This window comes from Microcaecilia unicolor, unplaced genomic scaffold (assembly GCF_901765095.1).
Source record: "Microcaecilia unicolor unplaced genomic scaffold, aMicUni1.1, whole genome shotgun sequence".
NCBI lineage: Eukaryota > Metazoa > Chordata > Amphibia > Gymnophiona > Siphonopidae > Microcaecilia > Microcaecilia unicolor.
In genome coordinates, this window is record NW_021963210.1 from 60,549 (window position 1) to 77,214 (window position 16,666).

At 46.1% G+C, this 16,666-nt stretch overlaps 1 protein-coding gene across 1 annotated transcript in view; it reads left to right on the forward strand.

Annotated features, from left to right (window-relative positions):
• LOC115459078 (N(G),N(G)-dimethylarginine dimethylaminohydrolase 2-like) overlaps positions 1-15,912 on the forward strand; it is a 55,468-nt gene extending 39,556 nt beyond the window's left edge. The window contains exons 5-7 of the mRNA XM_030188942.1: positions 8,666-8,785; positions 13,307-13,450; positions 15,513-15,912. Of these exons, the coding sequence (XP_030044802.1) occupies positions 8,666-8,785; positions 13,307-13,450; positions 15,513-15,623 (375 nt within the window). The 3' untranslated portion in view covers positions 15,624-15,912. The remainder of the gene's footprint in view (positions 1-8,665; positions 8,786-13,306; positions 13,451-15,512) is intronic.
• The last annotated feature ends 754 nt before the right edge of the window (positions 15,913-16,666 follow it).

Here is a 16,666-nt window from a genome sequence, read left to right on the forward strand (position 1 = left end):
CTCCGTCCTCCCTTGCAGGCACCTTGTGCAGCTTGGAACCTGGGGTTAGTATTGAAGGCCCTTCAGGGGGCTCCCTTTGAACTGCTTCGGTGTGCTTCAGAGAAAGATTTGACACTGAAGGCCGTCTTTTTAGTGGCCATTACCTCGGCGAGACGGGTGTCAGAGCTCCAGGCGCTGTCCTGTAGAGACCCTTTTCTGCAATTCTCAGAGTCAGGGGTCACGGTTCGGACCATGCCTTCCTTCATGCCTAAGGTGGTTTCAGCGTTTCACCTAAACCAGCCTGTTTTTCTTCCCTCCTTTGTTGAGGAGGAGTTTCCAGGTTCATTTGGGCAGTATCTGCGAATTACAAATTCTTTCAGGACCTCTGATCATCTTTTTGTGCTGTTTGCAGGTCCTCGCAGAGGGTCTTCAGCGTCTAAAGCCACTATTGCCCGTTGGCTCAAAGAAGCTATCTTTTCAGCATATCTGCTGTCTGGCCGGGCTCCGCCTGAAGCCTTTAAGGCACATTCCATAAGAGCGATTTCCTCTTCCTGGGCGGAAACGATTACTATCTCTTCATGAGATTTGCAGTGCTGCAACATGGGCTTCTAAGCTCTCTTTCGCCCGACATTACAGGCTGGATGTGGCTACCAGGAGGGATGCGCGTTTTGGAGCACAGGTGCTAGCGCGTGGTGTGGCTTGTTCCCACCCTATTTAGGGATTGCTTTGTTACATCCCATATGTAATGGCTTCATCTGCTTGATGACAAGGGAGGGAAAATTAGGTTCTTACCATGATAATTTTCTTTCCTTTAGTCATAGCAGATGAAGCCATGAGCCCTCCCTGTATGATTGTCTGTATTGCAGTGATTCTGATTTTAGGTGCTGTTCTTGTTTCCTGAAGTTATATTCCTTCCTTGGGGAGTCGGAAAACAGTCTTCAGGATTCTTGTTAGTTATAGGAGGATGAGTTCATTCTCTCCAGTTCATGTTTTGGGAGGATGAGTTTATTCCCTCCAGGAGGATGCAAGTATTCCCTCCGTTTATACAAAGTGGAGGACGAGTTTATTCCCTCCAGGAGGATGAGTTCATTCCCTCCTTTTTTGAGTTCATGCCCTTGTTAAGGGGCCATTGTTCGCTGTGAGGAAAGTTCATGTTATTCCCATTGCGGTTTGCCATACTGCTTTGGAAGCTTCAAATACTGAAGAGGCAGTGGAGCTAGCTGGCCATGAGGCACTGTGAAAAGTTGAGTGCTCTCTATCTCCCCCTGCTGGTTGATGGACACAACCCATACATAATGGCTTCATCTGCTATGACTAAAGGAAAGAAAATTATCATGGTAAGAACCTAAGTTTCCCATTGGCGCAATTATCAGCACTAATTAGAATTTACGCACACCACTTGTTAAGCATATTCTATAAAGTGGTGTGTGTAAACTCTACCGCACAGATCTCAGCAGGGGCGTGGTCTTGGGAGGAGCTTAGGCGGGTCATGGGCATTCCTAAAATTTACACGCAGTGTTATATATTATGCCCGATCCGCGTGCCGTTTTACACCAGGTTTTAGTTGGTGCAAATGGCCATGCCTAAATTTTAGTCACGGGGACTAGGGATATTCTATAGACCATGCCTAATTTTAGGCAATGTTTATAGAATAGTGCTGTACACGTTTTCCTGCGCTGATGACATGCATTTGGCTCAGTGCCGGTTTGATCAGTTTTCACTATGTTCCAGTTTGATGTTGTACTTTGGATTCTCTAGTCAATTTGTGGTTTTTTTTTTTTTTTCATCAGTGGCTGAGATACCTTTATTTATTTAGATTTTGCTCAGACCTTTTTCAGTAGTAGCTCAAGGTGAGTTACATTCAGGTACTCTGGATATTTCTCTGTCCCAGGAGGGCTCACAATCTAAGTTTGTACCTGAGGCAATGGAGGATTAAGTGACTTGCCCAAGATCACAAGGAGCAGCAGTGGGATTTGAACCGGCCACCTCTGGATTGCAAGACCGGTGCTCTAACCACTAGGCCACTCCTCCACTCCTTGTTTGACTCCTGAAGCAGGCATGGTTAGCACTGAAACGCAGGACTGCGTCGAGTCTTTGGAACTGAATTTTTGTATAAACCTATGTTTTTGGAATTGATTTTTTAAATAAACCTACTGTTCGGACAGACATTTGGGCTACCCCTTAACTTTTTTTTCTCTCTTTCTTTTGTACACTGTGTGGATTTTTTTTTAGATGCCATATATAGAATTCCCCTCCCCCATATGCGTAAAAACATGGTAATGGGTTCAGCATATCCTGAGTTCTGCTGGAGGGTCAAACTGCCATTGTTTTGGGGTATCCTGACTACCATGGGGGGAGGGTCCAGTGCTCCTTGCACTTATTCAAGGGGTATTCAGCACCAGGAATGTAGCTGAGGATGCTGTGATGACAACTTCCAGTTCCCAGGAAATAGAAATGGGGAGGGGGGGGAGTAACACTGGGAGGAGCGGAGGATGCCGATAGTTAGGTTTTTCATCTTTCCTTTCGGTTTGTACATGGCTGTGGGGTGTGTGTGTGTGTGTTTGCAGCTCTGCTCCTGTGACTCATCTCCTGGGAGCGCAAAAAAAAAAAAAAAAAAAGAAGCAGTGTAAGGGGAATGGAAAGAAAAAAAAACCCAGGAGCGCTGTGGAAAATGGATTAGTGTAATGACTCTGCATAGAAGCCCAGAAATGGACACCGCATTCGATGCATTATTTACAGGGTATGAGAACCATTTTTATGGCAGATCCTGCATCAGCAATCTTTAATATACTGAGGGCTGATGAGGTCTAGCTGTGCCTGGGAGGAGTGTGGGAGACCCCATCCCATGTCATAGGAGGTTTATTTATGTTCTGATTTCACAGGGTAGGGCATGCACAGCCCCATAGGTGAGCTTTCCAGAACTCGGAATGTTCTCCAGAACTCTTCTGGGTTTCAAATGTTGGCTTTTAGCTTTTTCTCTCCCATTCAGGCTTTGTACCGAGTCCCCTCTCCTGCTACACCTGTTCTGTGGGTAGCTGCTGTATCTTTAATGTATGCTGGGATTATTTTTAGTGCTAGTTCCTAAGGTGCCAGACTGTCAGAACTGGAAAGAAAAGTGAGAATGAAAAAGAGGTTGCTGCCCTCCTCTCTGCCACCTGCTTTCCCAAATCTAAATTTTTTTTCTTTTCTTCACCTTGCTGCCATCTGCTGGACAAACTTAGAAATACAGTAGTGTATCAAAATGTTTGGTCTTGCCATCGTGAAAGGTCATAAAAGAGTCATGGATTTGATATACCGCCTTTCTGTGGTACAACAACCAAATCGATTTATATGTATTAAATGCAGATACTTTAGCCTGTGTGCATGTATTAAATCCTCCAGATCGAAAGTGAAAATACAGACAGAATGGTAGGCTTACCCAGAATGCATTCTGCCCTCTGTTACAGGAGTAAGTCTGTGCGTAAAATATTCTCACAAATTAAATACACAACTGTTACAATTTATTAGTGGGCGCGTAAAGTTACCCTTATCTAAAAGTTTACCGACATTTATTTATCAGGATTTATTTATCATCTTTGGAAATTCACAAGACAGTGTACAGCAAGAACAATTTGGACATAGGCAATAGCAAATTTCAGCAGAAAAAATATTGTGGCATAGTATGTCAATACTAGATGCAGTAAGACATTTTAATAGCATGGGGTGTAAGTGGAGTAGCAGGAGTTAGAAAATAAGAGGACTAATTTTTAAGTTGCACATGGAGTCGGGTGCAAGAATATGATCTCGGAGTAGGAGTGGATAAGTAAGTTCCCTCCCAGTGGATTAGCAAACCCCTGCTGGGACTATCAAAGGCATTTTATATCTCACATAAGAGTATCCATACTGGGTCAGACCAATGGTCCATCTAGCCCAGTATCCTGTTTTCCAAACAGTGGCCAGGCCAGGTCACAAGTACCTGGCAGCAGGGCCGTGCCTAGGGTCTCTGGCGCCCCCCTGCAGCCTATCAGTTGGCGCCCCCCCCGCAGACTATCAGTTGGCGGCGGCGCCCCCCCCCCCCCCCCCCCCCCCCCCCCCCCCCCCCCCCCCCGTGAAAATGATCGCTCACCACTTGCCACACTGACAGGAATTGTCAGCAATATTCTTAGAAAGAAATTGCTATACATTGCAAAATAAGATAGCAGATGTAAATTCTCAAAGTGGACATATTCCAAACACTAAAATGAAAATAAAATGATTTTTTTTCTACCTTTGTTGTCTGGTGACTTTCTTTTTCTGATCATGCTGGCCCAGTATCTGATTCTGCTGCTATCTGTCCTCTTAACTCCGTTTCCAGGGCTTCCTTTCCATTTATTTCTTTCCTTTCCTCCTTTCTTCTTCATTTCTGGTCCTCAGCTTCTGCCTATTTTCTTCATCCATGTGCAGTTTTTCTCCTCTCTTCCTTTCCCCTCATTTCATCTCCTTCATCTCTCTTCCCTCCCCTCTATGTCCAGCAATTTCTCCTCTCTCCCTGAGCCCTGCCCTCCCAATCCATGCCCATCCATGCTCCTCTGTCCCCTGCCCCCTCCATTCATCCTTTTCCAGCAATTCCCCTCTCTCCCTGAGCCCTGCCCCCTCCATTCATCCCTATCCAGCAATTCCCCTCTCTCCCTGAGCCCTGCTCTCCCAATCCATATCCATCCATGCCCATCTGTCCCCTCCATTCATCCCTATCCAGCAATTCCCCTCTCTCCCTGAGCCCTGCCCTCCCAATCCATGCCCATCCATGCTCCTCTGTCCCCTGCCCCCTCCATTCATCCTTTTCAAGCAATTCCCCTCTCTCCCTTCCATGACCCCCCCTCGCATCCATGCTCCTCTCTCTCCCATGTCCCAGCCTGGCCCGCCCTCTTCTCCCCCCCCTTGGCATCCATGCCCCCCCCTTCGCATCCTTTGTGTCGTTTCTCCCCTGCCCTCCCGCTCCCATTGTTCAACTGCCCACCCTCTTCTCTCCCCCCAACATCCCTTTTCTTTTTTTTTTCTTTTTAAATTTACCTCCGTGGCGGCGGTTCCGGCAGCGCAGCATCAGGGAAGGAGGCGGTGCTCCCGACATCTAGCCTTCCCTTCGCTGTGTTCCGCCTTCTTCTGACGTCATCCTTGATATCAGAAGAAGGCGGAACACAGCGAAGGGAAGGCTAGAGACGTCGGGAGCGCCGTCTCCTTCCCTGACGCTGCGCTGCCGGAACCGCCGCCACGGAGGTAAATTTAAAAAGAAAAAAAAAAGAAAAGGGATGTTGGGGGAGGGCGAGCGAGGTGAGCATGGTGCGGCGGCGCCCCCCAGAGGGAAGCGCCCCCCCTGCCATGCTTACCTCGCTTACCGGGTTAGCACGGCCCTGCCTGGCAGAAACCCAAATTGTGTCAACATTCCATGCAGAACCCCAAAGAATAGCAAGATTCTGGAATCCTAAAGAGTAACAAGATTCCATGTAGAACCCCAAAGAATAGCAAGATTCCGGAATCCTAAAGAGTGCAGGACGTCAGGAGTGAAGACTCACAGAAACAATTTATAGTTATGTTACTAGACTGCCCCCAACTTGACATTTCATCCTTTAGATTGTGAGCTCCTTTGAGCAGGGACTGTCCTCCTTTGTTAAACTTTACAGCGCTGCGTAACCCTAGTAGCGCTCTAGAAATGTTAAGTAGTAGTAGTAGTAGTAAACAGATCAGTGAATGCGCTGGAGACCGGCGCTGAAGAGGACTTCGGCTGACGGGGGTTGGGGACCCTCACCAGCAAAGGTATCTGGTGACGGGAGGGAAGTGGGGGGGGTTGAAAGTGGCGGGGAGGGGCAGCGGCGCGGGGGGGTGGTCAGCAGCGCCAGGGGGAGGGCTAAAATGTGCCCTCTCACCTTGGGCTCTGGACCCCCCCCCCTCCTGCCAAGGTCTGGCTAAACCCCTGGTACAAACTTAGGGCCCTGTTTACTAAGGTGCTCTAGTGTTTTTAGTACGAACTAAAAGCGCGTGCTAATGCTAGAGACACCCATATGAAGTTGGCGCGCTAATTTTTAGTACAGACTCAAACTTCTAGCGCACCTACAGCGCAACTTAGATTCTGAGTCCTCTGGAGACGGGAAAATATCTAGGCCCAGATACTCATAACCTAACGCCAGCGCTAGGAGCGATTAGTGCCGGAACTGCGCATGTTAATGTGCGCATTATGCACAAAACCCTCCAGCATGCGTGCTAAGCTGTGCGCTGAAGATGAGCTCAACTTGTATTTAAATGCATTGAAATGGATTCAAATCGAGGTGATTATGTATCCACGCCAGTGCTCAGAAGACAGCGCAGAAACCAAGGCTGGCCTTAACACCGAAAACACGTCACCAGGTGGCATTCGGGTTTTGAGGAGAGGATTTCTCCTGCATTTTTCACATTAAAGGTGCCATTTTTTTACTTCTTTTGTAACGAGAGAGAAGCCCGTGCGGCCTTTAGTGAGAAAAAAAAATGTCTGCAAGTCCGAGCAAAGCCGGGGATGAGGACGGGCATCAGTGCCTGTTTCTTGCACTTTGGTGTGAGCGGATTTAAGCTGCAAAAATTTGGGGGAGTGGGCTTCTATTTCATGGCACAGAGGAAGGGCGCTGAGCTGCTCTTGCACTTCCTGTTTTGCCTGGCGCACGTGCACAGGAGTTTGGTGGTAAACGCAGCTCTTTTGCGCTGTCGGTCACGTTCCTCCTGCTTGCTTTCATTTTATTAGCGTGTACAAAATTTGAATCCCATTTGCTTTGGGCATTGGGGGACTAGTTTTCTCTGCTGTTCTTGCACTATGGGATGTGCACTCTTGGCCTCTGGTGCTGGAGTTTTTAACGTCGGGCCCCCAGTGTACCCGAGCGTAACTCGCCTTTAGCAACTAAAAGGCATTTGTTAAATCCATATCCAGGGGGGGGGGGGGGGATGTCTCTGTGCCCAATTAGAAAATTGAAGACCTAACCATTGTATCAATAATTTCAGCTTTGATCATGCCACCCTAGCAGGAATAATCCTGGCTAAGGGGCCCTTTTACTAAGCCGCATTGACGCCTACGCGTGTCAGTTTTGAATTACTGCCCGGCTACCGCGTTGCCCGGGTGACAATTTCATTTTTTACGCACGTCCACTACGTGCACTGTAAAATATTTTTATTTTTTGACTTGCGGGCAGTAATCGGCATTTGAATGCACGTTGACCATTACCACTGAGTGAATGGATGGATGGCAGTAAAGTCTCGGACCCAAAATGGGCGCGTGCCAATTTTCATTTTGACACACATCCATTTTCGCCCCCTCCCCCCCCAAATGTTATTTTTTTACAGGTGCGCGGAAAAATGGATCTGCGCGCATCCAAAACAGCCGCCTACACTAGCGCAGGTCACTTTTCAGCGCACCTTAATAAAAGGATCCCTAAATTCTTAGGATCTCACACTAATTAAACTCTGGAATTCGTTGCCAGAGAATGTGGTAAAGGTGGTTAGCTTAGCGGAGTTTAAAAAAGGTTTGTACTGTTTCCTAAAGGAAAAGTCCATAGACCGTTATTGAATGGACTTGGAGAAAATCCACTATATCTGGGATAAGCAGTATAAAATGTTTTGTACTTTTTTGGGGTTCTTGCCAGGTATTTGTGACCTGGATTGGCCACTGTTGGAAACAGGATGCTGGGCTTGATGGACCTTTGGTCTTTCCCAGTATGGCAATACTTATGTACTTATGGAAACAGAGGACAGGAGTAGCGCTGAAACTCATTTTGTGTCTGACCTTGTAAATATCTGGTCCCAAGAGCCTGTGACCCCCACCTCATGGAGAAAACAACACAAGCAGATGCTTAACCTGTGTGATAAGAGACTCTCTGTAGATCAACTAATCTCCCTGTTGATCCAGTTTGTAAAGGAGCAAACCTTGGTCTATACAGGATTGTGAAATGGAGCAGTGAATAGTTGGCCATCCAGCCCTGACAAAAGATAAGCAGATAAGTTACCTGTTTATCTCTGTACCAGAAATCCCCTGGCTCTATCTATTTCACAAAGCACTGCTGAATGTGCAGTCTTGGGACTAAATGGATAAGCTTTGCATTTTATGTCCTCTAAATGGATAAAAGTCTAGCAATATAGCATTGATGCCATGCCATGTACATAAAATTTGGGTTTACCACACGCCATCTAAAATGAGATAATTGCATAGGCCAAATAGTAAAAAAAAGACAAAATATATGGGGTTTAGCCGTAACTTGATTCTCAAGCAAAAGTGCACATTTCTTTGAGAAACCAGTAATAGTTTGATAAAAATTTTATTAAAAAATATAAAATCGTATATATATATTTTTTTCTAGACCAATGAATGAAATTTGAACCATAAGCTGTCTGATGAAGATGTTTATGTTCTGCAGTTATGGTTTCTGAGGTCCTTTTCTCCTCTTTTTTTTTTCATAAAATAATTTGTATGCATTGTCATTACACTGTCGAGAGTGGCTAGACCTCGTACATTTGGTCTATAACACTCCCCCACGTTGGCCAGGGACTCCTTTGAGTCTCCTCACCTTCCTGGGTCTTTTCTGAAACTGACTCGATTTGGAAAGGTTCGAGTGCTTATATGCAGGGGGGCTGCTATGAACTCTGACCTGTATTTTCTAAAATTGAATATATGACTCCGTGTGTGTGCAGTGTATGACTCCTGTAATCTTTCCTGCAGGATTTTGCTGTCTCCACCGTTCCGGTGTCTGGCAACGCACACTTGAAAAGCTTCTGCGGCATGGCCGGCCCAGACACCATCGTCGTTGGCAGCAGTGAAGCGGCCCGGAGAGCCATGAAGGTATCGGCCGGGGGAGGGAGGAAGGGATGATGTTACAGCTTAAATAGGAGACGAGAGGGCAGCGCTTGCAGCTAGTTTTAAAGCAACTTTAGCATACAATTTTATAATCCAACTGGGATTGAACGTCAGCTTGGTAAATTCTTGGCTGTGCTGCTGTAGAGGTCTCCCTTTGCTTCTGAAAGATGACACACAAGTGTGCCCATGCTGTATTCACACTTTCCCTCTCCAATGCAACACCTTTAGTCTGGTTCTTTTGTTAATTACAGAAATTGCTGCGTTAGTTTAAACAAAACAAAAAAAACGAATTCGGTTTTTGTATTTTCTGGGAATATAGAATTTAGGATTGGGAAGATGTAGGAAAGATGAAATCATTAAAGTTCTTTTTTAATTGCCTTCTGAATTGTTGAGCCATTTCGGAAGTGAAGCAAATGAAGCAGGGGAAAAAGGACCTGCATATGTCTTCCTGGACCTATTCATCAAATCCAAGATTCTACATAGCAGTCATGGAGTCCTTGTGGCCTGTGATGCAAATATAAGCAGAAAACTCGACCTGAAGGGAGTGATGACATCACAGTATTTTATTTTATTTTTTTGCAATTTTCATAGCAGTCGCTTTGAATTTCAATGAGAAATTGTATGTACTTGTTTTAGTCATCGTACTTAGGTATTAGTATTAACATTTAATTAGCTTAAGCTATGTTTAGAGAATGACACAGGAGCGGGTAATCGCGATAAACTGCAGTAATCCACAGTAAAACCGCAGGAATGGGGAAATTTTTCAAAGTTTTACTGTGGGTGCAAAAAGAGGTTATTTCCCCGCCCCGCAGGAGCAGTAATAACCCCTGCACCTGCGGTACAACGGACGCCTACCCATGGGAGTAGTTTGGGGGGGGCATTGCCCCCCCCCCCAAAACGCAGGGCTGGCACAACGCTGCAGGCAACTCTTCCTGCCCTCAGCTCCCGGACAGGCTTCCTCTTCGTTCCTTCCTGCCCCCCCCCCCCCCCCCCCGCGCGCGTTTAAACCTTTAACCTCGCAGCGACGGCAGTGAAGCACACAACACAGTGGGCTCGCCTCCAGCCTTTCCCTTCCCTCCCCTCACTCAGTGTCCCGCCTTCTTGCGATGATGTATTAACTGTTTCCGCGGGGGCGGGACGCTGTGTGAGGGAAGGGAAAGGCTGGAGGTGAGCCGCTGTGTTGTGCGCTTCACTGCCGTCACAAGGAAAATAAAAGGTTTAAACGCGTGGGGGAGGGGGCAGGAAGGAACGGAGAGGAAGGCTATCGGGGAGCTGAGGGAGGGCAGGGAGAATCGCTGGACATGGATGGGAGGGGAGGGGGAGAGAAGAGATCGCTGGACATGGAGGGGAGGGTAGGGGGAGAGGAGAGATCACTGGACCTAGAGAAGGAGGGGGAGGGAGGGAAGGAAGGGGAGAGGAGAATTTCTGGACGTGGAGGGAAGGGGAGAGGAGAATTGCTGGATATGGATAGATGAATGGAGGGGGCAGGGAAGAGAGCAAATTTGCTGGATATGGGTGGATGAAGAAGAGGGCAGGGGAGAATGGAGAGTTGCTGGACATGGATGGAGGGGAGGGAAGAGAGGAGAAATGCTGGACATGGATGGAGGGCAGGGAAGAGAGGAGAAATGTTGGACAAGGATGGAGGGAAGGAAAGCAACACCAGACCTTGTGGAGGGGGAGAGGGAGGGAAAGTGACACCGGACCTTGAAGGGAAGGAAGACGGGAGGGAGGGAGAGTGACATGACCTTGCAAGGGGGAAGAGGAAGGAAGGGCATGGGGTATAGGGCCTTGGAAGCAAGGGAATGAAAGAGAGAAACGGATGGAGCTGAGGACTGATAGGGTGATGAGATCCAGTGGAGGGTAGATGAGGGCTAATAAGATGGGAATGAGGGCTAAGGAAGAGGGTGGAAAAAAAAGGGGGTTAGGAGACTGGATATTAAGTGAGAGAGAGGGAGCAATGGTAAAAGCTAGTAGGTAGATGAGAAGTGAAACACAGACTAAGGTGAGAGAAAGGGGGATAAACACAAATAAGGGGGGGGGGGGGGGGAGACATGAAAGGCCACTTCCAGACAGATGTAGCGAAGGAAAGGACAAAGCGAAGAGGACAAAGTGGAAACGCCAACGTGGAAAAGAGTTTAGAGAAGACGGACAAGTGGAAAAGAGACTGGGACCAGCCCAATTAGAAAAATAAAGTGCTCAGACAACAAAGGTAGAAAAGAAATATTTTTATTTAATACGTTTTAAGGACTGAGATGTGCCTGCTTTGTGAAATGTACATCTTTTTCTATTTTTGTATTTTGCAGAGTGCAGGAGAAAATAACGTTTCTGTTTCTCTGTTTACCTGACTTTCTTGAGGGAGACCTCTATTTCAGTTTTTCTGTGGTTCCCTGTATAGTGAGAAAAGAATTAAATGTGCTTGGAGTTGTAGAATGATTAGAAAAATTAGTGCTCATTATTGCTTGTTATGTGAATGAATATTCCATCACTGTTTCATTATTGCTTGCCAGACCAGTCCAGTATTATTACATTTTAAGGGCATTTGTTTTAATTCATGTATGCAGTCCTTTCATGCACATGATTTTGCTTTTTAAACCCAGAGGTAAATCAAGTGTGGTTAAACAGCGAGGCTTCTGTGGATGGGGATAGAGTTCGCGGGGACAGGGACAAACTGTTGATGTTACTGGTACTTTAGCATTTACTACCTAGTGATTTTTACACATTAAAAATGTTCAATCTAAAATTCGGTAAAATATCATTCAAATGATACAATTAACGATGTGTCAGAATTTTGCAGTCATGGTGACAGATTTTCTTCAGTGCTGAGCTTTCCAGTTCTTGAGATGATGTGCAGGTACTATCGCTTTTGCTCCGAAACCTTGTTCACGTTAGGGTCTGGTTTCTTATTATGTCTGCTACCAGCACTTTTCCTTTGATTGCTGTTCCAATCCAAAATGCTTTTAAAGAAATTGTCTGTAAATTATCATATTAAATTCAAATTATTGTTTACAAAAGTCTACGTCACTGTGATGTCATTTAACAGCTGGTACCCTTTTTTTTTTCTTTTTCTCCTCTTCAAATTATGGTTGTTTTACAGTGCAGCCATTGTTGAATGCCTGAAAATTTCTGGGTGGTTGTGCTAAAAAGTCTGTAACATGGAAATACTTTTAATAAAATAGGAGGAAATATTTTTTCAGTCAATGAATAGTTAAGCTCTGGAACTCTTTTTGCCGGAGGATGTGGTAACAGCAGTTAGCGTATCTGGGTTTAAAAAAGGTTTGGATAAATTCCTGGAGGAAAAGTCCATAGTCAGTTATTGAGAAATGGGAAGCAACTACTTGCATTGGGATTTGTAGTATGGAATGTTGCTACTCTTTGAGATTCTGCATGGAATCTTGTCACTCTTTAGGATTCCAGAATATTGCTCTTCTTTGAGGTTCTACATGAAATGTTGCCATGATTTGGGGTAATGCCAGGTACTTGTGACATGGCTTAGCCATTGTTGGAAATGGGATTCTGGGCTAGATGGACCATTGGATTGACAGTATGGCTGTGGCCACTCTTATAACTTCACTGTTTATAAAGATGTCGTCATTCCATTTGGGAAATAAACATAGATAATAACAACAAATACAGCTATACAATTTCACATTGAAATTCCAAGTGGTTGCTGAAAAAACCTCTAGGGCATTACTTTTCTTTTTTTGCCTCACACTATGGTTTCAATGGATTCCTCACAAAAGGGACTAGAAACTTTTACAGGGATGCTTATGCTACATTTTAAGTTAAGATTCCCAGTTGTACGGGTATAATACAGTGAATGAGGGGCACCAGCTTCACCAGTCCTTACTGTGCATAGAAACATGACGGCAGATAAAGGCCATATGACCCATCCTCTGTAACCCCCAATTCTTCCTGTTCCTAAGCGATCCCACATGCTTATCCTATGCCTTTTTAAATTCTGGAACAGTCCTCGACTCCACCACCTCCACCGGGAGGCCATTCCACGCCTCCACCACCCTTTCTGTGAAATAATACTTCCTTAGGTTACTCCTAAGCCTATTCCCTCTTATCTTTGTTATATGCCCCCTCATTCCAGAGCTCTCCTTCATTTGAAAAAGCCTCTCTTCCTGTACATAAATGCCCTTGAGATATTTCTATCATGTCTCCTCTCTCCCTCCTCTCTTCCAGCATATACATGTTGAGGTTCATAAGCCTGTCCCTATAATTTTTGCATTCAAGACCAAATAATTCATTTTCAGTGTTTTGTTCATCTTCTTTCTTGGCTGATGCGGTAGCTGGAGATCTTTTGAGACTTCAGTCTTGGCCATTCTTATTTATTTATGAGGATTTATTTACCGCCTTTTTGAAGGAATTCACTCAAGGCGGTGTACAGTAAAGAATAGATCAAACATGAGTAATAGGCTCATGATTGTGGTCCTCTATCCCTGCAACCCAAACTTCATTGCCTCGCTGACCGTTTCTTTACATCTCCCCTCTTGTTTTCAGACTATGGAGCAGCTGACGGACCACCATTACGAAACCCTGACGGTGCCGGATGATGCAGCCGCAAACTGTATCTACGTGACGGTGGGACAGAAAAACAGCTTCCTCATTCACCGCAGTGCGGAGGAGTTCCCCGAAAGCGCCAAGGTACGATGTGGCGGTGGGAGCTCATTTGACCACATGGCCACTAAATTGTGGATTCTGCTTGTGATGATCCTCCTGGCCCTGGTTCTTTTTGTCAGAGGTGGGGATGGTAATGGGGGAACCTTTTGGACAGCAGAGAATAGCCATTGTAATACTGCGTACCTCCAAAAGCAAATCAGGGGATGATTTTTATTTAGCATAAAAAAAGGGAGAGTGCAGATTCAAGGGCTTAAACTGGTGCTGGGAGAAATGAAGTCCCTGCAGCGAGGAACTGGCTGCAGATGTCTCTTCTGGATAGTACATAAGACAGGGGATGCAGGAGTTCGGGCTCTGAGTGCCACAAACAGGCCAGGTTTTCAGGATTTCTCTAATGAATATACATACATATATTCTCAGTAACCATCCTTATTTTTGTTTCATAAATTATCTTTATTCTCAAAAAAAAAAGTTTTATAATGATCTATATATATAAAAGGCACCTCCAACGTTCCATTGAAGCCTCAAGCCGGAAACTTGAGGCGCCCGAGATATCCGGTTTGGCCTGCAGGCTGCAGTCACTGTTGCTCCGCCCTCATGTCTAAACGCGATGACGTAGAGGGCGGGGCGGGCCTCCAGCCAGTGTACCTCCGCCCTCGCCTCAACACGCGATGACGCAGAGAGCGCGCCGGGGAACACACAACGCATGACTTCCACAGTGACAGCTGCTGGGAGAGCGCTCCGAACTTTACTCACACAAACTCGCAACCGCCTCACTGACGGACGGAGGGAGGGAGGGAGGGAGAGGACAGGTCTGGAACTCGGAAGGGAGCCACGGAGGGAGGGTCTGGAACTCGGCAGGGAGGGAGGACGGGTGGGGGGGGGGGGGGGGGGGGGGGGAGGGGGAATTACCCTGCTAGCACCCGTTTCATTTTTCCCCAAAACGGGCATTTCTTACTAGTATATATATAACCTATGATAAATACGTCTCCTTCAGCCTCACTACCCTCATTCACACTTCATTCATACCTCGCTCTCACGCCATTGCAGCTCATTCTAAATATACTTTTGTTGTCACAATTTATAAAATTTTGTTACATTCCATCATTTGCCTGCTTATTATCTAACTTGTCATGCGGTATATTGGCTGCCAAATAGTATATCAAGATGTCAACAAAAATCCACAGCTCAAGTCACCCAGTAGGTCATAAATCAGACTGGAAGGTTCACTTTTCTTCAGTAACTTGATCATCCTTGTTCGTTAGCATAGAACACTTCTGAATTAACAGTTCAGTCCATAAGCAAAGCTTTAAGACCGATTTGAGCAAAACGCAATGCCTGTGAAGCAACTTGGTAAAAAACCGTAGATCGCACAAAATTTCAGTCTCTTATCTTGTTCTCCAACTCCGCTGTCCACACGCTGGTGATTGCACCAAGTGTTTGTCACACCCTACACAAATTTGTGTTTCGCTTTCCACGTCATCAGGGGATATGACTCATTAAAATCGCTGTATTATAAATCTCGCCAGACCCTGGACGAACCTGTACTGGCTGTGGGAGAAAATGGCGCCTAAGCCCGGTTGAAATTAGGATACTCAGAGGGTTTATTTATTACATTTGTATCCCGCACAATTCCCACTCAACGCAAGCTCTATGCGGCTTACATAGTAACAAAATCACAAAATTATGAAGTTAATAAAATCATGAAGTTAACAATGATTTAAAGTATTATATAAAAATAAAACATAATTAGACTAAGGTAGGTAATAAGGAGTGGAGAGATAGTGAGGCAGGGGAGAGAAGCAGGGAAAAGGGAAGGAGGGAGGGGAGTAGGAAAGGGTACAGGGAAGAAGGAAGGGTTGTGTGTAATGAATATACATGAGAGATCTGCATGGATACTCCCCATATGCAAATCGCATGCCTGTTCCTTAGGGCTATCCTGAAAACCTGGCCTGTTATGCAGCACTCAGGTCCTGAACTCCTGCATCTCGGTCCTAGGAGGGGTTGTTCAGCAACTGGCAGAAAGTTGGGCTTGAAGTCCTCTGACCTTGAACCATCCAGTTCTTACATCTTCACTGTTCCCTTACAGACTTTCCAGAAGCTGACGGACTACACCCTCATCCCAGCTGCCTGCACCGAGGTGGGGAAGACCGGGGGGACCCTGTCTTCCTGCTGCATTCTGATCAATAAGAAACTGTAGCCACCTTTTGTTCCCATGAAGGTTTCTCTCTCCTAAGTAAATCTCTGTTCCTTTTTTCCCCCCATGCTGCAGCACCCTCCTTCCTGACCTCAAATATGCAGATGGGGTGGGGCTTGTTTGTCTCCTCCCTCTTTTACCCATAATGCCCTGAGAAGGTGTTTGGGCTGCTGGAAGGGGAGGAGAGGTTGGGTAATTTGTAGCAGGTTAGATTTTGTACCTGTAGGTTCTTGAAGATAACACTTTTTTTTGTTAACTTTTATTAAGAAATAAAGTAAATGCAAGTACCTTACGAATTGTGTGTGACTATTTTAATAGTTGAATTATCTTGGCTAGTATTAATGGCATGGGATGTGAGCATTTATTTGTGTGTTGAGTGTATAAGGACGAGTACAGCTCTGTGATTTATGTATTTAATTGTAACTGGCCTAGTTAGGTATATAATCAAATTTTAATCAATAGAGAAACTTCTAGAGCTGTTCCATATATCAGCATGATGTCAAGACCAGGGGCGTAGCCAGACCGCGCGGTGGGAGGGGGCCAGAGCCGGAGGTGGAGGGGCCATGTTAGTCTGCCGCCCCGCTCCCCCCGTTGCACCTCACAGGAGCAAATACTGTTGCTGGCGTGGGGGGGGGGGGGGGGGGTCCCCAACCCCAACCCCAACCCCTGTCAGCCAAAGCCTTCTCCAGTGCCGCCGCATTTGCTGCCCTACGCTTTCTTCCTCCTGACGTTCTGTGCACGCTCCTTTAAGTGAAACTGAGCATGCTCAGTTTCCCTTAAAGGAACATGCAGGACATCATGAGGAAGACAGGGCAGCGAACGCAGCGGCGTTGGAGACCAGCGCTGAAGAAGACTTCGGCTGGTGGGGGTTGGAGACCCCTGCCAGCAAAACCAGGGCCCAGACAAAATTTTTTTTTTTGGGGGGGGGGGGGGCAGGCCCCTGTGGCCCCACTTAGCTACACCACTAGTCAAGACTCCTTGTATGTGGACAAAACAAATTCGGGTCCATATTCACAGCGATTGAACTGGGCAGAAGCAGCTTCTGG